Source organism: Castanea sativa, chromosome 12 (assembly GCF_040712315.1).
Source record: "Castanea sativa cultivar Marrone di Chiusa Pesio chromosome 12, ASM4071231v1".
In the NCBI taxonomy this organism is placed as follows: domain Eukaryota; kingdom Viridiplantae; phylum Streptophyta; class Magnoliopsida; order Fagales; family Fagaceae; genus Castanea; species Castanea sativa.
In genome coordinates this window covers 16,786,225-16,811,303 of record NC_134024.1, presented here as the reverse complement: position 1 = coordinate 16,811,303, position 25,079 = coordinate 16,786,225, and the positions used below count along the sequence as shown (strand labels likewise).

General features: G+C 36.1%; 1 protein-coding gene across 2 annotated transcripts in view; it reads right to left on the bottom strand.

Annotated features, from left to right (window-relative positions):
- Window positions 1-1,761: 1,761 nt before the first annotated feature.
- The window catches only part of LOC142618208 (BEACH domain-containing protein B), a 55,954-nt gene continuing 32,636 nt past the window's right edge, over window positions 1,762-25,079 (bottom strand). For both annotated transcript variants that reach the window (XM_075791114.1, XM_075791115.1), the window contains 17 exons: window positions 24,799-25,017; window positions 24,508-24,684; window positions 21,724-21,839; window positions 18,359-18,823; window positions 17,981-18,194; window positions 15,199-15,420; window positions 14,549-15,022; window positions 14,155-14,478; window positions 13,602-14,054; window positions 13,101-13,147; window positions 12,914-13,007; window positions 10,772-10,978; window positions 7,126-7,251; window positions 6,645-7,016; window positions 6,305-6,536; window positions 4,385-5,150; window positions 1,762-2,258 (listed from right to left, as the gene is read on the bottom strand). In XM_075791114.1, the coding sequence (XP_075647229.1) occupies window positions 4,450-5,150; window positions 6,305-6,536; window positions 6,645-7,016; window positions 7,126-7,251; window positions 10,772-10,978; window positions 12,914-13,007; window positions 13,101-13,147; window positions 13,602-14,054; window positions 14,155-14,478; window positions 14,549-15,022; window positions 15,199-15,420; window positions 17,981-18,194; window positions 18,359-18,823; window positions 21,724-21,839; window positions 24,508-24,684; window positions 24,799-25,017 (4,443 nt within the window). In that variant the 3' untranslated portion in view covers window positions 1,762-2,258; window positions 4,385-4,449. The remainder of the gene's footprint in view (window positions 2,259-4,384; window positions 5,151-6,304; window positions 6,537-6,644; window positions 7,017-7,125; window positions 7,252-10,771; window positions 10,979-12,913; window positions 13,008-13,100; window positions 13,148-13,601; window positions 14,055-14,154; window positions 14,479-14,548; window positions 15,023-15,198; window positions 15,421-17,980; window positions 18,195-18,358; window positions 18,824-21,723; window positions 21,840-24,507; window positions 24,685-24,798; window positions 25,018-25,079) is intronic.

Below are 25,079 nucleotides of genomic sequence, written 5' to 3'. Positions count from 1 at the left end.
GAAGGTTAGAAATTTTTGTATAAAAATATATTGTTTAAGATACAAAACTGATCATATAAGTTTTTCTAGATTTTATTTCAGTTCTCTAACTTTACTTTTGTTCATTTCAGTCCTCTAACTTTCAAGCTTATTCTATTAAGGTTTTTTCATCAACTTTTGTTATATAGTGTGGTTAATTTTTTAATTTTATAAATTTTTCTTCAAATTTTTTAACTTAAAAAAATTCAATTAATGATTGAAAAATATTTTCCAAATTTTTTTTTTCAAAAAATTTTAACAAAAGTTAACGGAAATGCCTTAATTGAATAAATCTGAAATGTAGAGGACTGAAATGAACGGAAACAAAGTTAAAGGACTAAAATGAACGAAAGCAAAGTTAGAGGACTAAAATAAAATCTGAAGAAAGTTAGAGAATTAGTTTTGCATTTTAGCCAAATATCCAAATATGTTTTATGACTCCTAGTATGATTTTAACTTTTGTTTTTGTTGTTCCTAAAAAAAAAAAACCTTTTTTGTTTTATAGAAGAGTAATTATTACACACCTGTTAGTTGTTAGTTACAGCATAAAATCATATTTTCAAAACAAATTTTTAAAAAATTGTGTATCTAGTGTGCAATAGCGAATATTTAGATTGTGGATGTTTTATGCTTTGTTCTAGGAACAAATACAACCATATATACAAGCGAACAAAATTTTCTTCATGAAGGGCAATATAGATTGCTTACATTTCGATTAAGCATTTATCATTGTACGTATGCCTCTAAATGTTTCTAGATGAGAAAACGTGAAATAAACCACACCCTGCGAATTTGTACCATTTTTTGTTTCATTATGAGTCTCACATGGCACACGCCCCATCTCATTGAGTTAGGCCATATAATTTTTGTACGTATATATGTGTATATATATTGGTAAGTTACCCATGCACTTAGTGCCACTTGAACCCACAACCTCATGTTTCACCTAATACTCGCAAGGGAAGGAGATTCTAGTAGAACTATTGATAAAATAAGTCCATTATGCACCATAATTTCACTTTAGACAACTACAATAACTGCACCTTAATTCCACTTTAGACAAATTCAATAAATTTTGCTCCATCATTGCAATTCATAATCAATACATTTTAAAGCCATCATTAATATGAAGTTGCAAATTCACCTCTTTCACTAATAGCTTATTAAACTTTTTGCAAAAAGTGTGCTAAAATATAATTATCTTTTGAAAAAGTGAGGAAAAAATAAAAAGGAGGTTCTAAAAACCTGAGCATAAAAACGAAAAATTGAGTTTATAATCTAATGCCAAGCAGACACTTAGCTTCTAGCCTTTTAGCTGAAAGACGTAAAGATCCATTCAATCCATCGGTATCCACATTTCAGCCAACATGAACAAGAAGGATAGAATCCTACAAACTCCTAGAGGAAATTAAGACCAAGAGAGATGATGTTGCATGTTTCTATATGATATAAAAACATGTAATCTGTCTTTGCCAAATTAAATACAATCCACACTTAGCACCAGCATAGGTAGCTAGGATGATCAATAGAGGGAACGCATCAAGCACAACACATAGCAAAGCGAAGAGATTAGAGCAATCTTAGACGCTAAAAACTATCATAAAGGAGACGAGTACAACGCAAAGAGCTGACTGCTATTTGGGCACTCCACAGGTTGTAAAGATATTAAGAAAACGTCCTGAATGGTGGCTGATGTAGACCAGTAGCCAATCTTGATCGCAAAAATATAAGTTGGATATGAAGTTGAGGAAAAAAATTTTCCATATGCTTTTTAGCAAGGCATCAAAGCCTATCTATACATCTTTTCGGTTGTTTTAGATAAGTCATCAGAGCCATCTATACAACGTTTTGAAGGGTTAAAACTTACTATTTCAAGAAGGAAAAAGAGCAGGAATACTGCTATTCTTAATAGTTAATACACAGTATTTCTATTCTGACCTATTATTTTAATGTACATGTATGTGTCAACACCGGTTCTAGGCTGACCTTTTTTAAAGATGGAGACGAATGGATGAATGAATTTATAAAAGGCACAGTTTCCCCATCCCACGGTGTCAGAAAAAAAATTCATCTTGGAGCTTGCTTGATTCCTGTATATGTCATTGTGAAGTAAAATTTGAATACACTTCCAAACTGTTCAATTAAAATGCTGACGGAACTGTGTGCATCATTTCATTGCCATCACATCTCAAAATGTAATGGACATGGCTCAAACATTCTACACTATTTAGTAGACGCTCCTGCAAGAGATGGGAAAAAAATTAAAGAAAAACGAATACAAAAAGTGAAATCTAGAAGGAACTTAACAACTCAAGAAATTATTGTTACTTTATTGAAAGAAAGAAACATTGAATTCAGACACACTTAAATCAAATGATAAAATTATAGGAGTACCACAACAAAGCACTAGAAGGTGAGCTGCAACTCTTATTTTGAAAAAGTAATAGCAATCCTTGCAATATGAATCCGAATATTACTATTTAAAATTGTACTCTGGTTTCCTGCAATGGTTTTAAAGCAATAGGAATCATTCTACAGACAACTAAAAATTATTCCCCCTTAAAGCTGCATACTAACGCACTCTAAATCATGTAAAAATGGTTAGTGGGAGCAATTATTGGTCAAAAGATTGAGCAGGATTTCAGTGTGCCATGAGCAACAGAGAGTTCAGAAATTCCTAAAATCACAACAATTTACTTATAATTAAGTATAAATATGAAAATCTGTTTAGTTATATTATATTTCCCGGTCCATATCCTACAGATATATCCTAAAATTATATACTTTGTCTATATATAATACTCTTGTAAATTGCTTATAAGAATAATTAACATGGTCAACATCCCATGAGCAAGAGAATTATATCAGCACACGAGAGCTGGATAAAGTGAACCTGAGAACAGGCAACAACATATGATGACATCTGGTCCAGATACCATAGTCACTTGCAAAATGCTCTAGCTGTGAAATGCTAAGTTATATACATATGTTCCAAATATAAAGATTTAACAAGAGAAAAATCAATACATGTTTCAAATGCAATGCTTCCCACAATGTGTGCACGTACTATGGGTAAGATATCATCCACTAAGATGGTCAAAGGCAAAAAAAAAAAAAAAAAGATGCATGTAGTTTGGATAAAAGAATTTACAACTGATCATTTTAAGGATGTTTTCCCCTACCACTGATGAAGTCCAAAATGAAAACCTTAAAATTGTACATAGTAAAAACAACAATCATAATTTAACATTTCATTATAACTTAATTTTTGCACTCAAACTACTCTCACATTCCCTATTGGCCTTGTTTAGAAGATTCAACTTTTTCACCGAACATTATTCAATACATATTTTTTTAAATGAAAAGGTATAAGTTTCCAGAATTACCCACCTTAATTTATGTCAAATTACCACTTATCCCAAAGCTTAAGTTATTAAAAAAAGAGTGAAGCCACAACCATTATTTTAATACTTCCACTCATGTGTCGGCCCATACTTCTTAATAAGTGGGGGCTTGTATGTGAGATTTTTACCCTTTTATTTTTAAAGGGCGACAAAGTGGAGATGGTGTTTGAACTTAATACAGCCTGGATCTGATACCATAATACATTACCACTAGTCCCAAAAGATTTGAACCCTTAGAAAAATTGTGAATTTAATCATTTAACAATTTTTTAATAATAAAAAAATGGGTATTGACTTTTCAAATAACATAAACGGTAAGTTAAGAAAGTTATCAACATTGTGTTCATTGACTTTCCAAAGAGGACCATAATTGGGAAAACCCAAAATGGAACGAGGACCAACAAAACGGGACACATGGAGTATATTTTAACATCAAATAGATATAGTCACACATGACCAACAAATGTATGCAGGAACATAAGCAAGCAACAACTTAGATGCCATTATCCCACCCAGCATTGTTTTGCTCATACAAATATAATCAGAAGGGCTTCATATTAACTATTCCAAAAAACAGGGAAAGCAAAATATAACTTGAAGGGACAAACTCATCTAATCTAACTGTCAGTAGGACATCTTGTTTCAAGTGGGCTGTTGATGTGAAAATGGCCACCCTAAATGGTAATTTCATGACATGTGACTAGAGATTGAAGAATACATAAGAATTCCATGGAGACCAATGAAAGCGGTATCAAGAGTAAAGGAATCTTTCAACGATTGGAGAAGCTCTCAGTGGAAGAGGATTTATGCTATTTGGTTGTAAGGGAAAAATATCACCAAGAGACATCTCACTTGATAAGAATAATTACAATGAACTAACTTCCATGGAAATGTTTTGATTGGATAATTTCAGATAATAGGGAAAGATATAATCTGTTAGAATGTCAATGACTGCAGAATACCTGGCAATAACAAAATAGATCAGCCCCGGTTAAAAACTTCCTGACTTATGCTGTCCACTAGTGATCTATCCTGTTCCAGAAGCTTTGGATTTCACATGTCGAGGATTGTTGGCTTTGCGATGTTGAGGAATTTCTATAGAATACACAAGAAGGTTTCCATCTTTTGTCCCAGCTAAGAAGCATTCTTCTGAGGTTACTGTTAGAGATGTTATTATCTTTCCAACTCCATTATACCTTTTTATAATCTCAAGTGAGTTCATAGAGCGCACAACTATCTGGCCTTGGTCACCTGCACAAACCAGAAATTCACCGCAATCACTCAGTTCCACACAGTTGAGGCGTCCATTGGATTCAGATTCAGCAAGATGTTTTCCATTAATTGAATAAAGGTGCAAACTGAGATCATCATCAGCATATAACACGATCCGCCCATGCTGAGAGGCAACAAGCTTTGACAATGCACTGCCAGAAGGATGGCGTAGAGATCTTATGTATCTTCCCTCCCTTAGGGTATGGAAAACACAAGTTCCATCTTTTGACCCACTGATAATTATATCAAGCTCCACACTAACATATAAGCATGTGATCACATCATCGTGCCCACAAAGAATATGGAAGGGAGTTTCAACAATCACATAGTCTTTACGGGGTAGCTCTGTATTTGAGTTACGCACTCTCTTTTCTAGGCTTCTACCACGGGAAACTTCCCAGACCATGACTGTAGTGTCATAACTTCCAGTTGCAAGGATGCTTCCATCAGATGTCACTGCAGTATTACAATTCATCTTCAATGTGTAAGAAGCATTTCTACAGTAAATAAGGAACTATTAAAAACAAGGCAGAAAAAATTGGGGGGGGGGGGGGGGAGAGAAGGGAGAGATGATGTATTGATGATGAACACAAAATCATGCATTAGAATTCAGTACCACATCAACTGCAAGAGCTCATAAACCTGCAGCTCCAGCTTGACCAACCACCATGCCATGAGAGAGAGAGAATAATGATAGTGATATCAAGCATGTTTAAGCCTTGTGCATGAGATTACAAGATTGTGCTTCTAATTCCACTCTTATGCAATTCCGAATATGAATAAAAGAAAAAGAGTGTTTGACAAGGGAAATAAAGAACTAGTTCAAGCTATCAAATTAGCAACAACACCCAAACTCAATCCCGGAGTGAAAGGGAGAGGAAAAGCCACAAAGTTCACTGAAAGTTATTTAATTCTCTAGAAAAACTGAAAAAGCCACTGTTACAACTTCCTAAAACTCTTAAATAAGACAATAGGTTGCTGCCCTAGCTAAGATGCAATCACAACCACTAATTCAAATCTAATCTAATGCATCTTATGAGCTTAAGTGATATCCTCTTCGCCTCCTGGTTTTGAATATAGGTTTTTAGACAGAAGAGGAGGTTGCTAACATGGAACCATATGAAGCAAACATAGTGACAACAACAAATGCAATTCCGAAGAGATCACTATCGTGATAGTTCCATATAAGTCATTCCATGCCACTTTAAGATCATCTTTCAACAAATCCAAAAGGATTAACTTTCTCAGTTTAGCATTTGAGATGGAGATTATGATGGTTGTGAAGTTTGTAAATTGAACTAGTTTATAAAAGAAGAATGTTTTGGTTCAACACACATTGGTCAAGAGCGCAAAAGAAACAATATTGAGAATATTAAGGACAGAAAATATTGACACAATTTTATGTGTCCCCTAAGAAAATTCTTGTCTTCTTCAGCCCAAAAAAAGAAGAAGAAGCTGGAGGTAGATGCTGTACTATCTGAACACTACCCAATAAAAGTCAAGCCTGAAAGCCTCGTGGGAGAATACTGCATGCATAGACGCACACTATCTTTTCTTACTAAAATTATAGCCACAAGAAAATTAGATTAACTAACACTGATGAAAGATACCTGCAACACAGCTGACCACATCCTTATGCTGTCGGATGCTCTGCACCATTCTGCCATCATGTAAGGATATAACCTGAAAGCTATTTTCCCAATTGCCACATGAGATCAAAAAATTCTCAGAGGGCGTCTGCATTGTTGCAAAGCATTGTGCTCTAGGTTCAAAATTCTCAGCCAACGGACTCCCGATTATACGAGGAGAAAGAATATCAGAACCAACTCCAAAGAACGGATCCTGCAAAAGTTTGACAAGTTGTTTTAGTACTAAAGGATAAAATCATGAACATTAATTCCAACATTTTGAGAACTATTCAGAGAACTCAATAAATAATTGAAACCCAACCTGGGAGGCAGAGAAGGTGAAATTTCCACCAGTTTGTAGTTGGGTTGTCAACCACATCTTAACTGACAAGGTCAGCCCCTGGTTCACAAGGACAATGTTCGAGTCCAATACACCAACATAAAGTAAAGCAGATGGTGGAGAACTTGCACTACAAACGATGGAGGTCAAATTAATAGAATCAGGTGCAAAGTACAAAGGATGAGCAATAGGAATTGGAGGCCCTCTCCTAGGGTGTTTTTTACGGAAAATCTGGATTGGTGTTTGTCCAAAATTTGCAATTTGGTCTTCAATTGCTGCTCTTTGCAAATCGTCTTCCATGGTGTCCAGATCAACAGCACCTTCATAAGTCAGGTAGTAAAAGATATTCGCTGCCTGTAATTTAATGTTTTTTTTAATAGAACTCAGTAAATTAAAAGATGCATATTAGACAATTGATAGTTTGATTGGATTAAATGAAAATCTATTTCAATTATTAGACAACCTCCACTGCTGGTTTTCCACGCTGCTTGTAACCAAACACCAAATCTATCCAGTGGTGAAGATTTGAGCTAACATATTCACTTTCAAGGGCCTCTCGATTTCTATTTATAAATTCCTCAGGAGAGCCCTGCACAAATAATGAGGAACTAAGTTTTCTTTTTGGAAGGAAAACTAGAATTAGACATCAGAAGCTTAACATAAATTTAATTGATATAGCACATCCGATGTACATAACACAGAAACTCATTATTACTTAAGTATCACAGGAAAATTGTTCTAAATTTGAAACCCAGCTTATGAAGACACTCTGACTTGCAAGTTAAAGGGGGGATGGGAGTGGAGAAGGAAGAATATAATAATAAATCTCAGAAGAGACAATTATGATAGACATAATTTTGAAGTTGTCTAATATGTGTCGAGCAGAGTTAACAATTTTGTAAAGGTAAAATATATGATTGATCACTAAATTTGTGTCAGGTTCTATTTCACTCCCTCTAAATTTGAAAGCTTCTTTTGTAGTCCTAAAACAATTGTAGACATACCAAGTTAGTCCTTCTGTAGCCTTGTTTGCTATAATGGAGCACCATGTGGCTTTGTTGAATTATGCCATGTAAGCAAGAATTATAATGGCAAGACCAAGGAAGGACTTACTTGATACGTTCACAATTTTTTGAGGACTAAAAAAGAACTTTTTAAATTTTACAAACTAGAAATAGAACTTGATTCAAATTTTAGGAACCGAACTTTCTTTTAATTCCATAGTCAGGATTGTTAGAAAATAATTGTTAAATGATTAAATTACCCTTTCATATTAGCTTAAACTTTTGGGACAAATGATAGTTTATCATGGTATTAGAGCACATGGTCTTGAGTTTGGACTTTGTCTCCACTCTATCTCCCATTTAAAAAATAGAAAATTTCCAAGTGTTGTGCCCTACTTATTGAACTAGGGCCACATGTGAGGGGGAGTGTTAGAAATAATAATTAAGTGATTGAATTTACCCTTTCATATCAACTTAAAACTTTGAGACAAGTGGTAGTTTATCAGTGATAGTAACAAACAAACATCCCTAGCAAAAGTCAAAACATATGCCATAATGCTTTGTCTTTTACAATTTCTTTTTAAAGCTCAAGAAAAGTCATATCCTAGTGTTTAAGGTGTGTTAGATATCTGCATAGAAGTACCCCAACAATTATTGGATAGATGGCTGAAGGCAAAACTTGTTACCTCAAGTTGGGTAAATTTATCAAGCACTGGATATAAATTGGGGAGTATCTAATAATCGGTATCAATATGATGTATCTTGGTATGCCGTTGGGGGTGTCCCATAAGTCCCCTTCTATTTGGAAAGTTATTTTGGAGAAATTTGAATGGAAATTAGCGGGGTGGAAGAAGTTGTATTTGTCAAAAGGTAGTAGGTTGACTCTGCTAAAAAGTACGTTATCTAGTCTTCCCACCTATTTTTTATCTTTGTTCACCATTCCTACACATGTGGCAAACAAAATTAAGAAACTACAAAGGGACTTCCTGTGGGGTGACTCTAAGACACATTTATTGGGCTGGAATAAGGTGTATTTGCCTATTGCTAAAGGTGGTTTGGGTATTAGTAGATTGACCACTTTCAATAAAGCCTTACTAGGAAAGTGGCTTTGGCGTTTTGGGATCGAGGAGAATAGACTTTGGAGGAGGGTGGTAGCTTTGAAATTTGGGAATGGGAGGGGGGGGGGGGGGTGGACCTCTAAGTTGGGAAGGGATGTTCATGGGTGTGGTTTGTGGAGAAGTATTCGGATAGGTTGGGAAGTTTTTAACAAAAATGTCTAGTATAAGGTTGGGGTGGGGGATAGAATGAAATTATGGACATACAGGTGGTGTGGAGATCTTCCTCTCCATTTGGCTTTTCCAGTCTCGTAAAATTTTGCTGCAAACAGAGAGGCATCCGTTGAATCATCTCTGATTTGTCAAGGAGCAGGGGATAGGAGAACTTGGGATGTTCGTTTCATTCAAGGTCCTAATGATTGGGAGGCAGATGTGGTGGACAATTTCTTTCGTTTCTTGGCGTCCAATTTACCTTCCGTGACTGATGGTGATCATTTGAAATGGAGGTTGACAGAAAATGGGAATTTTACTATCCGCTCATTTTATCATAAGTTACATAGCTCTTCTTCCGTTGCTTTTCCTTGGAAAGGTATTTGGAAGGTTAAGGCACCCTGGCGTGTCTCTTTCTTTATTTGGACAGCCGCATGGGATAGAATCCTCACGGGAGATATCTTGAGACTTAGGGGCTTTGATTTCGTTGACTGGTGCATTATGTGTCGTTGCTGTGGTGAGACAGTGAATCATTTATTGTTACATTGTGAGAAGGCTTATCAGTTGTGGTGTTTTGTCTTTAGGATTTTGGGGATTTCATGGGTTCGCTCATTTACGGTGCAAGACTTTCTATTTAGTTGGTGGAATTGGTTGGGGAAGCATTCATCTTACATTTGGAACCTAGTTCCACTGTGTTTGATGCGGTGTATTTGGAGGGAACGCAATCGGCGGACGTTTGAGGACCAACTGCTTGCTTTCTTTTCTGGTTCCCTTTTTTATTGGGCTAGGGCTTGGGGACTCACATCTAGTGACTCTATTCCTTTATTCCTTAGCTCTCTTCTTCTTTGTATTTAATGCCTTTTTATGTTTTTGCTTTTTCATCTTTTTTGTACTTCTGTTCTGCTGGTGCAATTTTGCATCTAGTAGTTTTTTTAATATACTTTTTCTTACTCATCAAAGAAAAATATGGATACAGCTGTGTAGAAGAAGAATCTTATGCTACATAGTCTGTTAGACATTGTCCTTTGCAGACCCCTATATTTGCATCAGAAAGCTTCTTGCTTGGTCTAGAGGTGATTGCCTTAGTCCAAACCATCCAAAGTTTATATTTCCTTCTACCCATACTATAGATGTGACATCACTTACAAGAGTCTTGAGCTTAACTGGCACCTCACGGTGAGATATCTAGCGTTCAAAACTCCATCCTCCATTGTTTTCAACTATTGAATTATCTATAAAATAAAAATAAAATTAAAACAAGATGTGGCATCACTTTCTTTATTTAATTTTTTTTAAAGGGCTTGTATCCGATGATGCAAACCCATTCTCACTTTCTTAGAATTTCTTTATTGTTCACCTTTAAGTCATTTTGAGATTAGAGTTCATGCTATATTTCCATGATTTGAAAGTTCTTATTATTCTGATAATTTTTTTTTTCCCCTTTTTCTTCAGGGGCGCCTTCGTTTGTTCTAAAGGTGAATAAGAATCACATCCTAGGACTTGTTTCAATAACCTAAAATTTGACAATTTTTTAGCAAAATAATTATGAACAATGTATTTATCCTTTAAATACCACAATACATCTACCTACAATAAGTTTAAGGCCACAGAAGTCCTTTTCTAATGTCTAGGGAGATATACTAAGCTTGCAGCTTGTCACTAGGCTTCCTAAAACAACAAGTGGTGCCTAAAAGACAGTCGAAGTATTACACATTATCATCTAGGAAAGAGAGTAATTTCCAAAAAAAAAAGATTTTAAATAATCAAAAGTTGTGGACTATGTTAGCAATCAGACTATAGGCATTGTTGCAGCCTGAAGTGCTTAGGGGAACCCACATACCTTGGCCCAGGGAGGGAGACAAACATCACCTATGGGTTCGCCATCTTGTTTCACTCCTAAATGATAAGAGTTTGAATTGACAAGAAACTCAGGCATGTAAAAGAACTCAGGAATCAACTCCTTCACATCACTCGTATTGGATAGACAGTTCCGATATGTGCCCTCAACACTTTGAAAGAGTCGATCTGCATGGTCAAATTTGCCACCCTGACCATAACCAATAAATAATTTTAGCATTCCGACCATGAGCTGCCAGATTTCAATTACTCTCTTAATTAAACAGGACATTGGTAGATATGAATGACTGCCAATCATGCCTTTCACAATTTTCAAATCACATATCATATTGTGTGCTTATTTTTCTAGTATGTACTATGCATTGTGCCATATTGTGAATTATGAGATGCACACTTTTGTTTTTTTGGATATAAAGTATTATTAAAAAGAAGGATGTACTCAGGGAGTGCACACAAAACACTCCTAGAAAAATACACAATCCAATAATTACATTTGAAGGGAAAGGGAGTCAATAAAATGTACAACAGAATTCATATCACTTCTGCCTATGGATCAGGACCACCCAAACATTATAAAAGATCTATCTCATACATCGTGAGGCGCACATGTTTTAAAATTCTTTTGGAAGAAACTGATATTTGGAATTTGATATATAAGTATTCATAATGTTCTCACTTTGAAGTTTCAAGCCATTACCTTATATGGCAGACTCATTTGGCACAATGCATATTTAATAACATTTTCAAGTGCAATAGGCCTTTCCCTCTAGAATAAATTAAAGCGGGGCCAATAAAATGAGGAAAAAATGATAAACAAAAAACTGTAATTTTTAAACAAAACCTCAGCATGATAGAATGTGCCCATCCTAAGGGGTTAAATGACTGGCATTACCGAGAAAAACTTAAGTAGAGCAGTTGCTTTTTTTTCTTTTTTTTTTGATAAGCAAGAAATCTTTACTAAATGTGAAGACTGCTTCAATCAAAGAAGATGAAGTAGCCTAAAAAAAACATGTACAAACAACAAAGAACAGAACAAAAGAAATTATGTACACGAGAAAAGAGAGTCTACGAATAAAGGAAGGGAATCACTAGAAGTGAGTCCCCAAGCACAAGACCAATCAAATAAGGTTCCAGCAAACAATGTTAATAGTTGCTCCCCTGATTTCTCCAACTCCTCAAATAGGCGACTATTGTGTTCCCTCCAAATGATACACATCACACAATGTGATACCAAGTTCCAGATATCCAACAAATGCTTCCCCAACCAACTCCTCCACTCCCCCCACAAATCAATTACCCTCTTAGGCAAAACCCAAGAGACTCCAAAAGATCTAAAAGCAAAACTTCATAACCGATAAGCCCCCTTACAATGGATCAATAGTCAATCAACATCCTCTCCACTAGACCGGCACATGCAACACCAATCAACTATTGTGAAACCCCTTTTCATCAAATTATCACTTCCTCAAATTATCACTTGTAAAAGTCTTTCCCCATGCCACTGTCCAAAAAAAAAAAGGAAACCTGACATGGAATTGTCACCCCCAAAATGCTTCCTCAAGGGAAAGAAGCAAAAGATGATCCTCTCAAAGCTCTATAAAAGGAGCTGATGCCAAAGTCACCATTTTTCTTCAACTTCCACCTTACCAAATCCCCATCTTCATTTTGAGGAATGTAAGACTCCAACTGGTGTAGTAAAGCCCCCACCAACTCCACCTCCCAATCATTAAAACCAAGTTGGAATCTCACATCCTAGTTGCTTTTCTCATGGAAAAGGCAAGGAGAACCTCAAGATACAAAGAAATTTAATAATTAAAAAGCTTTCTTTAAATTGACTTCTAAAAAAGTTGCCACCTTTTTTTTAATTTTAATAAATAATTTTGTAATTAATTTTTCATGAAAAAGTAACCAAAATATTCACCAAAATATATATAGTCATTAAAAAAGCACAAAAAAGGGTGCAACCCTAGTACACCGGAAGCATACAACGGATAACCCAAAAAATAAAAGCAAATAGCATCTAAAGAGATTATGCAGCATGTATTTGTCTTGCACTTCACTTGCATACATTATGCAAATTATTCCACAGTATAAGATGCTAATTTGTGATGTCAACAATTAGTACCTGCAGATTACGGTGAAGAGATGTAAACGGTTCTAATCGAAGAAGGTAATAAAGCACAATCCCCATACTTGCGTAGTGAGACCCATAGTAGAAACTGCCAAAATGAAAAATAACATGTTACCCAGAGAGAGAGGGAGGGAGCATCTCTGTGAGAGGACCAATGCATGCAAGTTGGGTTGCAGATTACCTGGGTATATCAGGATCACTGAAATTACGGTATCTATCTTCAAACACCTGCGCAGGTAAAGTATACCATTGAGACAGTTGTTAAAATACTTATCATAGAGAGATCTGCATTCATTATGTTTTCTAATTAACGAAAGATAATACTCCCTCCATCCCAATTTGTTTGTCTTGTTTGAAAAGTCAAACTTTTTAAGGGAACATCATTTATTGTCTTGTCTGCCTAATAAAAATGCATAAGTTTACAAAGCTACCCTTAAATAAATTTACAACTTTTTTTTAAAAGAGTTATTCTTAATGAGGCAACTAAAAAGGTGCTCCAATTAGATTGAGTTTTTAAATATTTGTTAGTTTTGTTTTCAAATAGTTTTGAAAATAAAGTAGGGGTATAATAGGAACATTAGTAAATTAATTAATTTTATTTTTAGAAACAGGATAATATTTTGGGACATCCCAAAATGGAATAGAGAACAAACAAACTGGGACGGAGGGAGTATAAACTAACCTCAAATCTTTTCAAATCTAGTGCTCCAACGGGTTTTGAGAGATCCCTAAAGGTGGATGACTTGTTGAAGTCAAGAACCTCAGAGGAGTAATCAGCCAAGATCCAAGGAAAGACAGGATACTGTGTTAAATCATTATAAGATCTTCCTGCAAGTGTATTTAGAATCATTAGATACTCAAAGTTTGTTATCTCCCTTCTTCTCCACCTCTCTCTCGCAGTTTCTGCCATCTCCAGGGCTATCCGTCTGTCTACAAACGAAATAGCTCCACCCTTGTCCCTATTACTTGCTTTCGGAAACAGATACTCATTTCTGGTAGTAACTATCAAGGTTCCAACATCTTTTGCATCCTTCTGTGATGCAAAATTTAAAAATACAGGGGCAACCGAATCACTGAAGAAAATCTCTATTGCGGTGTATCTAAGCAAATGGCGAGTCCAGTGGACAGCTTTTATCTACAAACAGCCACCAAAAAGAAAAAGAATACTGAAGGAAATCAGATATGTGTGAGAAATGAAGGTAAAGAGCAGAAAGATATTGACAGTTATTCCCGACCTTGCCTAGGTTCCACCTCCTATGGCGCTTAACATTTTTTAATTGTTTCTGATGCACATTTTCATTTATTGGATCAGAATTATCAGTTGTGATCCCCTTCTCAGGTAACAAATCAAAATTAGGCCACTTTAGAAACTTCTGCTTTTGATCAGACTTGGTGAAATCAGAATTGCTTGAAGCATGGAAGTCCTTAAAAACTGATGATCCTCCAGTACCGTCAACCGAAAATTCACCAAAGAAATGCAAGACATCTTTCATGACTGCCAAATGGCCAGCTAATTTTCTCTTTGTGGTAACAAGTACGCATGAAACCGATAAAAGAACCTGAAAAGGCAACAAGACATAAGCAATGCAGCTATTTCCCTTCTAAGTTCTTGCATATAGTCACACATACCTCACTAGCTTCTGTCTCTGGTGAAGAGGAAGAAGAATCTTTTATGTCTTGCAAAACATCCTTCAGGTCACTACTGTCTTTTATCTCTGAGCCCTGAGTATCTGAAGGATCCTTAGGGATGGAGGCCTTATGTCCACTTTGTTCAGCATCATAATCATTGGATTCTGAGCTCCCTTCATCTGTTATCCTCCGTACCCCTTTCAGCAAAAAGCGCTTCATTTGCTCAGGAATTAGCCCCACAAAACCAGATTTGTTTTCATTAGCAGGAAGAGTTGCCTCATCGCTAGGGGCAGTGGAGGGAGGATGACACAGCTTTTCATCAAAACGATAATTCTGTCTTAGTTTAGCTCTGCGTCGCCATATATCTTCTGTCTTGTCAAGCTTCCAATGTGTGACAGCATTATTGGGAAAAGGATTAGCAGACCATGGACCTCTCTCATCAATCAAAGCACGAAACATGTGTATCCATTTTTCCTGTCAAAGTAACACTTTTTATTTATAAGCATACTGATGAAACAGTAAAGATAATTTCTAAGAGAAAAGGGAGCATTGAGGAAACAAACCCCTCCCCAAAGAAAAGAAGAAAAAAAAAAAAAAAAAAAGATAATAAAGTATTTCAATGACACTGGAAGCTGAAGCTGCACACATACAGCAACATTTTGCTGCTCCTCCTCATAAGTAAGCTGGAATGCAGCTCTTCTGCTTTCATCAGAAGCAAGAATGGAAGTCAAGCTACTTTGTATCTCATCTTCAAAAGCTTTCTTGTTATTCAATTCTGAAGAGAAAGTTTCATCCATCCTAGTGTTGAAATCATGCAACTGCTTGCTACGGTCAGTTTTTAATGTCTTCATATATTTTGCCTCATCAGCAACCTGAAGAATGAACTTAGACAATTAAACGCTAACCAACTTAGTAGTGAGGGGGAAAAGAGGAGTGATTAGCTAACCAACAGTGCTTAGGAAATAATCATTTTTCATGTAAAGAATGAGGGTAAGTGGCATATCAAGCATGTGAAATGTTGAACTGGTTTATTTTCACATTATTATACCTAAAAAAAAATTATGGACAATGCAAGTATGGTTAAGAGTGTTAATTTTTTTTTTAAGTATGGCTAACAGTGTTGGGTTAGCTAGAACAATGGGAAAAAGATCTGAGGAACTTACCAATTTGCACTTATTTGATACATACAATGCATGGATGCAATAATAAAAGGGTAAAACACAAAAACACCCCTAAACTTTGGATCGAAATTCAAAATCAAACTGATCCCATGATCTTCTAATTTGAAATTAGAAACCCTAGAACATGAGAAATCCCCAAATTGATCCTTCTGTCTAGACTTCAGTCTCCTTCCATTGAGAAAAGGTGTATTCTTATTTTAAAATTTTGGGCATTTCTTCCATAAAAAAAAATATTTTATTTTATTTTAATTTAAACAGAATTTTTATTAAAACATATTCTAAAATGAACATTTTTTAAATGCAAATGAAACTTCTTTTTTTTCTTTTGATAGGTAAGAAAGATGTATATTCAAAAAACTGCTAAATGCATAGCAGCACCAGCATATCAAAAGTACAAAAAAAGATGGAAAAGCAAAAACATTTAAAAAAAAAAAAAAAACACTAATTACAAAGAGGAAGAGAGCTAAGGAATAAAGGAAGAGAATCACTAAATGTGAGTCCCCAAGCCCTAGCCCAATCAAAAAGGGAACTAGAAAAGAGAGCAAGCAGTTGGTCATTGGATATATCCAAATCCTCAAACGCCCGCCGATTGTGTTCCCTCCAAATACGCCACATCAAACACAATAGAACTAAATTCCAAATGTGAGATGAATGCTTTCCCAACCAATTCCACCAACCAAAAAGAAAGCTTCTACCGTTGTCGCTGAGTGGGCCAAGGGTGTCGGACTGGTCTTGGCAGAGGGCTCGCCCATTTCATGAGAGCTTGGGCTTGAGAAGTTTGCTACGGTCAGCTGAGTAGATCCCAAACCAGGTTGGGCCAACTTGGGTTTCAAACTTAAGCCCACAGTTGGTTTTTTTTTTACTTGTTTCCCGTGGAACCCACTTAAAGCACTTTGGTCCACCTTTGTTATAATCCCATAATACCCTCCTCTTTCCTTTCTCATCTATCTCCACAGTCAACCCTTACCCTGTCCGGCATGCAGTCCTTAAATCACTCCCAATACCATAAACAACTTATTTTGAATTTGAATTTAACCGTATCGGAAATCTCAGTTTATTTCCTACCGGTATTTTCTCTCCCAAATTAATATCCCCATTAATGCTCCAAGGTTTCACAGCCCCTCCACCAGCAGCTAACGGGCAAGAATTGACCACCGGTCTACCGCTCACCACCTTCTTTGCATGTTCAGGATCCGGCACCACCATCTTCTCCTCTCCTATCTGTGTCTTCCCCTTATCTGTGACACATGATTGCATCAGATGCCTTCTATCCTCTACTTTTACGTGATAGCCTTGCACCATTTCAGCAAAAGTTCTAGAGTTCTGAATCTCCAAATTTTGCCTGTGCAGTGGAGCAACCAATTTCAATTGGCTTGAGCCACCCACTGCATATTGTGAAGGATACATCATGTTTCTTAATTCAATCCCGAACATCCTCCAACCATTTTGCTATGCCCTCAGGGATAATGACCGACCTCCTAGAGCCACCAGCTTTGAGTTCAGTCAATAATAAGAACTGCCCAAAAGAATTGGCACTCCTTTGGAGAGTATAAGCAATATCACCGTCCCTAAATGTAAAAAACTGTTTGGAATTAACCCCAACGACAATGTGCTCAATACTCTTTGTCAGCCATTGTGCTGCATTCTTCCCCATGAAAACTGACCTCATAGAGTATTTGCCACGCTCGAAAATCTGTAGCAAGAAATAACGTCCCCTTTCCTCTATAACTAATTGAAAAAGCTTGGATTCAATGAAGAAACTGCAATATCCCCCCAGATCTAATCAAAAAAGATGAAAGGAACAAAATATCTGGCTAATCTGAGGTAGCCGGGCATCCTAGGGGAAGGGGGGAGTGCAAAAATCAATTTGGGCATTTCTCCAAGTTCAGGGGCTTCAAATTTAAAATTAGAAGATCAGGAGTTCAGTTGCTTTTTACCAAAAGTTCAGGGGGTATTTTTTCATTTTAACCATGACAAAAATTTGTCCTCATAATTAAATGTTAAAGGCGGTTATTTTATCTCTCTTTTCATTGCCTTCTATGTGACTTGGATGTATAAGTGGCTAGGACACAACAGCTCTTAGTATTCGTAGAACCGCTTCAATCTTGGATGCAAATGGCCAGAATTTAAGATCAATGGGGCATCAAACAATTACACAACTCAGGCTACTCAGCAAAAACTTTGTTTGTGGCACTATGACAACATAAAGTAATTAACAAGTATACCAACACTAATAAAATTTTAGACTTACTGCTGCAAGGACTCGATCCTTTTGAAGTAGGTTGTGAATTGATCCTGTTTCTTTTGAATTGCTGCCCGAATCTGTGGAGTCATCTCTGCCCACAATGCTAGTAGCAAGCAATGATTTGCCACAGTTGACGGTTTCTCGAATTAAATGTGATATAACATGAAAACGAGCACCTTCATTTAACATTCCAAACTGCAACCTAACAGCAAGCAAAGCCCTGGCCACAATTTTAAGTGAAGTCACTTCCTAGTGGATAGTGCATCAGATGGGGGAAATAACATTTGTAATAACTAAATTACCATAATTAACTAGCCTAGATAAACAATATTCCAAATCTATGACCTTGTTCAGACGTCATTTCCAGGACTAAAGAAATAGTACCAGATGAAAAGTTGCAATCTGCTTTTGCTTTGCTCATCATCAGCAGCCAAAAGACATGGCAAAAGTGAAATGACCTGTTGGACACACCGTGATGCTCTTTCCAATGAAGATTTGCAAAGGTATAGAATTACAAGCCTAAAAATAATGCGTGGGAACCTCTCCCCTCGTAAAAGCATAGCCTTATCAACATTTTTGTTTTGTTTTCCACCCAATGCACTGCCTATGCCTCCTGATACTACAACGGCAGCCACTTCCGCAGCAGGAATGTTCAGTGATTCCACTAAGCCACGTGCTCTTTGGCCAAAAGACGGACCCACTGCTGATGAAAATTTAGGTACCATTTTGCTTGGTCCCTTACCATTCATCTCACTTATAATAACCCACAAACTGTCAAATAGATTCCACCACTTCTCATCAAAAACATCATCATCATTTGCGATTGGCTGCTTACCACCCCGTAGATTTCTAGAAATGAAAAAAAAGAACAACAAATAAGGTTAATTAAAAAATCACAAGACAAATAGAAGTGACACTAAAATAACAAAGTAAAATCATTGCATGGGGAACTGAAGCGTGGAAAGAAAAAAAATAATCATAAACGATGTATATAAGCATCACATTTTCAAAAATGTGTATGTGAAATGGAAAGAAAAGTGGGGGGAAAAACAAACAAACCTAAAAAGATCATGAAAAGCAAAAGTTCACTGCATAAAATAAACCCTATAAGAAGAACACACCATCAAATGTCATCACTGCATCTCTTATGTAAGCCAGCCCACAAAACACCATATACATTGTCATATGCATTAGCCCTACCACATTGTTGTTCATCCCTAGATTTATAACATATGAGAGCCGCTTGACGAGCGTGGCAATAACACAGATGAAGGCCATGGCCAAAGTGTACATGGCCAAGCACATTCCAAGCCAAACAGAGAAGAGAACCATGGCTTTGTGGCCCCAGAAGGTCATGTGCTCTTTGGTGTAGATGGAGAGGAAGAGGTTATTGATGAACATGAGTTGTGTTTGGGCCAGTCCTTATATTCTTCATCAGATTTCTAAGGACATTTTGGTATATTGCTACAACTGTAAACTGGAAGGGCAACTTTGTCTTTTTGTTATCAATGGTCAAGTGCAAGTCATGTGTACTGTTAACTTCAACACTGACTAGGCTGGCAGGGTCCTCATTGTCGTAATTGGTCGAAGTAGAGTTTTGATTGCAAACTATGATGCACAGATACGGACATGACATAGAACAAGGCAACACAGCATTTTCTGAAATTTTAGGACACGACATGCTGGGGATATATTATGACAATTAATTTACTTATAGTTTTATTTATATTTTATATGTTCAAATATATTTTAAGTTAATTACTGATAAAAATTGTTGTAACTAACCTTATAAAAGTTTTAAGTGTACTACTCCCGAAATTGTCATCCAACTTTGTTTTAAGTTTCAATGTAAAGAGTTTAGAAACAAAAATACGCAGCTAAATTCAGTCAGCCACTCAGTAAGTAAAATAATAATAATAATAAAAACCATAATAATCATAATAAAAATAGCATATAATGGACAGCTTCATCTAGAAGTTGATTGCACTGGAACAATCCAAAGCAAAAGCAAATGGTGAGAGTGCCAATGCAACAAGAAGAGCATCAATGGCCTACACCAATGCCAATCAACTGATACGAATGTCAGTGTGCCTAGACCAGCACTGCTGAGCTTCACCAGAGTGCAGATGGAGGATGAAAACAACCAAATACAGAGAGACAGAGAGAGAAGCAATGGGCTGAGACCAATGCAGCCCATGTCAAAAATCCAATTTTTCCTTCTTTTTTTTCCAAAATTTTTTTCATATCCATGTCACAACCACGGCCCATACATGTATTGACCATGTCTAAAATAATAATAATAATTTTTTCCACCAGACACCGGAAGGACACGTAGGCTCGCCTGTCGATGTCAGACACGGACATGCTGAGCTTTTTGCCGTGTCCGTGCTTGCTAGATTGCAAATTATTAAAGTGTGGTGTGCACATAGTTTATGGTGGTAATTTGCATTTAACCCTAAAAAAATACTATAATAAGGACCTCAGTCAAATGAAGCCTACTTAAATATAATCCAAAGTTTATGTCAAGTATTAATATAAATAATAATTGGTGAGGCAAACTACAAGGGTGATGAGGAGTTTGGATGTTAGATTTCTTTGATCTTTTGATTGGGAGTTAGATTTGGTGGCCTCATTCCTCCAACTTCTAGATTCCCATATACCTATTAGAGGGACCACAAAACCTGCTGTAATTTCCTAAAAAAAACACAACATCCTTGAGGTTTTGAGTGAAAAACTTAACCCATTATATTATTATTATTTTATATGTAAACGCTTAATTATGTAATACTTAACCCTCTGGGGTTTCTAAGTGTAATTTAAAAAAAAAACCTATGGTATCGTTTTATGTGAAAATGATGCTTTGAATATGGACGCGTGTCATCACATGAGCAACTCACTATTTATTTCGACATATGTTTAATGATTTACACAAAAAACAATACCAATGGATGATTAAGCATCACATTCAAAACTTCAGAGGGGGGGGGGGGGGGGGGTTTGTAATTTACAGAAAAACCACAAGGGGGTTTGTATATCTTTCCCTTTTGTTTTTTTGTTTTTTTTTTGGTAAGTAACTAAAATTTTTTTTTTTTCCTTTTTTTTTTTCTTTTGGAGAATGGTTAGAATATCAAAGAAGTGCTGCTACCACAGCTCAAACCCCTACCCCCCTCTCCCCCAAAACCCCCCCAAGCACTTTGTACTTGGGGAGAGTTCCACTTGAACCAAGATATTCGGTGGTAGTAACTAAAATTCATTAAAAAGCAAAATAAAAATAAAAAAAAGGTGCAACCCTAGTCCATGGAAAATATACAAAGAATGTGTGAAGAGGTACTTTATTCATTTAATTTTAATCTGATGATAAATTCTTATTAAAAAAAGGCTGCATGTGCAAAATACATGGTTTATTGCCTGTTTGTTAAAAGGCACAAGGGGATTATCCAAATTTTGTTGTTATCCAAAATTATTCCAGTTTTCAAGTGATTAAATTATTAATATGTGTAACTAGCTTAACAATTACAAATGAAAAATAAATAAATCCTTTGTCATAGCCTACTACTTGCAATCACTGCCAGACAACCATACACTTGCCCAAAGACATGGTTAAATTAACAATCTCATAAACTTACACAAGAAAACGAAGACATGTATAACTAAAAATTGATATCACCATTAGGAAAAACTGGGAAAAAAAAAGGAAGAAGAAGGAAAAGAAAAAAAGAAAGAAAGAGGAAAGAAATTAGTGGCAATACCTGGATATTTGGTCATCGACCTCTTCCTGCAAAATCTCATATAAAGCAGAGCTAAAATCTTTGTGACAATCTAATTCTAAGGAGTCCAGAGAAAAATCAGCACTACTTGCTGGAAACTGCAAGGTCAAAAACAAAGTACATAAGTAAACAATTAAAATCCATTTGATAAAATGACAATGCAATGTGAGCTTCATGCATGTTGATAGGCATCAGTTAACCATAACTTTCAAAGCAATGGAATGTTATCTTCTTTTTTTTTTTAATTAAATCATTCATAAGATTAGGATCACGAAAACTGTCAGTAATCAAAAAAGTTTACAACCATTAATTCCACCAACACATACATAAAATTGACACGAATCTGACAGCAATGGAATGTTATCTAAAAACAACTAGATCAAAACCTCAGACAAGTACTAGAAAGATAAAGATATTATGCATCCAACTACCACACCAAAGTTCAAAACCTATGTAATGTAGTTTATGTAATTCAAATAGCAATTTATATCAGCCCACCCTAGTCACCCAATTTAACAGTGGGTTGTTTTTTGTTTTATAGAGCACCCTAAGGACTCACTAGAGCAACAATGTAATTTCAAAAACTATAGCCAATAAATCTAACAAAAACGGAACTTCCTCCCATTGTAAGAGCAAGGTGGAAGGTGAGGTCGTAGAGTCAAGACCCATCAGGTGTGTGTAACTCAATAGTTATTCTGATTAATATGTTAGTGATAGGGTCAAACTAGTAATATTGCTTTGGAATTAAGCTATAAATAACATTTACATGTGTTAAGGTAAATAATTAACCTTAAACACAAGTTCTCAACCTAGAGAACATAGTATCAAAGCCAATGTAACCTCTAAAGAGCTGCCCATCATAATCAACCACCATTGATGCCATCCACCACACAAGACTTCGTAGTTTGCTGTTGCTATCATCTGCCATGCAAAACTTCATTGGTTATTGTTGCTGTCTTCTAAAATTCTGGTGTTATCTATTTCGGGCCCAATAGATGTAGTTCTAGATCCCAAAGACTTGTTAAGGTAGCAAAGGTGGGAAAGGTAGTCAAAATGTCTGAACTAGTTGCATCACTACAGGTGTAGAGGATGATGGTGTGTAATACTGGAGATGATCAAATAACCCCTTTCCTCTTAAAGAATGTCACAACATATCGGGCTCAATAGATGTAGTTCTTTCCAATAAACTTAATTGATGTCATGGGAGAACTCAAAGTAATTAACGAAGAAATAGGTTTAGTCTAGCATTCATGGTGCAAGCAAACAAGTAAAAAAATTAGGCCAGACAGTAGAAATGGATAGTGGAATGACCTTACAAGCTGCCTAAACGAGATTAATAATGGTGGAAATGACTGGAAGCAACAATGGATGTCACTGAACTGGCCTAAAGGAGCTTTAAATCAGCTGAAAAATACATTTTTTTTTGATAAGTAATCCGGAAGCTTTTATAAAAAAAGGAAAGAAAGTCATACAAGGAGTTCATGATGATGAACAAAAATAAAAAACTACTAGGAAACAAAGTTAAGGGAATCAGCTGAAAAATACATGGACTGACTGAAGTATGCTTTGTTTCATTCGAAACACCCAAACTGGACAAAATGTGCTTTACAACAGCCAAAAACACTTGATCCAGTCAAAATAAAGTCTGTATCGGCTGAAAAATACCAAAACCAACCAAAATGTAACCAACACCGGAATAGCCTGAGAAGGAATATATAGGATTGGATCAAAATCAGGTCAAACTCGAGTTGAGCCAGATTAAATTGTGTCAAACAGGTCAAGCTTGGGCCAAACTTCTACCAAGATAAACAAGATATGCCAAGGAACCCCTGCCGATTCACCAAGAAACTATGAAAGACCCCGGAAGTACCTCTTTTTCATCGGGAATCAACAAAACGAGCAGCCACAATCTTGGTTCTGTTGTTCCATGAACAACCTATTAACCAACAATGGTCACAACAATGTTGGAGAAGACAAGAATCATTACCTCTTCTTCACACAACACCCAATGACATTCAAATGTCCAGAAACCAAGTACTCAGCCCAGTAGCGTTCAACTCAAGTTAGGATAAACATGTAAGGGCAAAAGGAAAGACTAGAAGGAAAGGAAATAAATGCAAGAAAGAATCTGAAGCAAGGGTTTTATGGCTATGATATTACGTTAAAACAGGGAATATGTGATAAAGAAATTGCACAGAAAGGGAGAAATTTTTGAATTCCAGCCCTCAAACCACCCATCATAATGTATGCAAGAGTTATTTACAACAAGAAGGGGAATATTTTTTATGGTGACATATGATAGGGACACCTCATCTCTTGAATAACTCTTCTAGAAGTGTAATATTCATACAACTCAATATTATCCCTATATAATCTTTCTAACTCTATTAACACCAATGAAAAATCGACGCAATTTTAACACAACTAGGAATGGAAGAATATGTATAGTGAATATTGACATCCAAGTGCAAGTCAAGTGACCATTTCTAGTATCTGGTATCAATTATCCATAACAGTCTTGAGCACATTGCCATGAAATTGTGGAAAGGTGGGTCAACCAAAGAAATGGAGAGAGAATATTAGGTCACTAGCAAATAAATGCTTAATGTGATCTTTAGAACATTCATTTTTATCCCCCTATTTTTTGGGGGGAGGAGGGTGGGGGGGATGAATGTTGGGGTGGGAAAAATAGTAGAAAACAGTAAAAATTAATAATGATGATAAATACAACAGTAATCTAGTCGTGAAGTCTTCAAAGTTGTATACCGGAAGTTTAAGATCGATTTCGGAGCTAAGCATCTCATCAACCAGTCTTAGTAGATATAAAGTATTATCTCTACATGGTTGAGACACAAAGATATTCTCCTCAGAAGATAAGTTCATCAGGCTCCGTATCAAATCATCATATATATCACGAAGCAAGAACTGATAAGGGACACCTCCCTGCAGAGCAACAATATTTAAGCAAACTGATATTTTGAGTGTAATAGCAACTTAAATAAGAATTACAGATAAAATAAAGAAGATATTGATGGCATAGTGAAGATTCCAACAAACCTTCTCAAAGTATGCAAGAAGGAAATTCACCGTCTCCTCCAACTGCTGCCAGCCACCTTTTACAGAATGCATATAATAACAAAGAACAACACTAAAGAGGTTCCTCACAAGACGCTGTTCATGTATCTCATTGTCACTTTGATTTCGTGACTCAACTTTGTAGTCTTTTATCACATCCAGCTGTATAGAAGCCATTAACCAAGCATTCCACCCATATTCCTGTTTGCAGTAATTGAGTATTTAGACAGTACTTTTAAGCATTAAGATAAGCATGAATATAG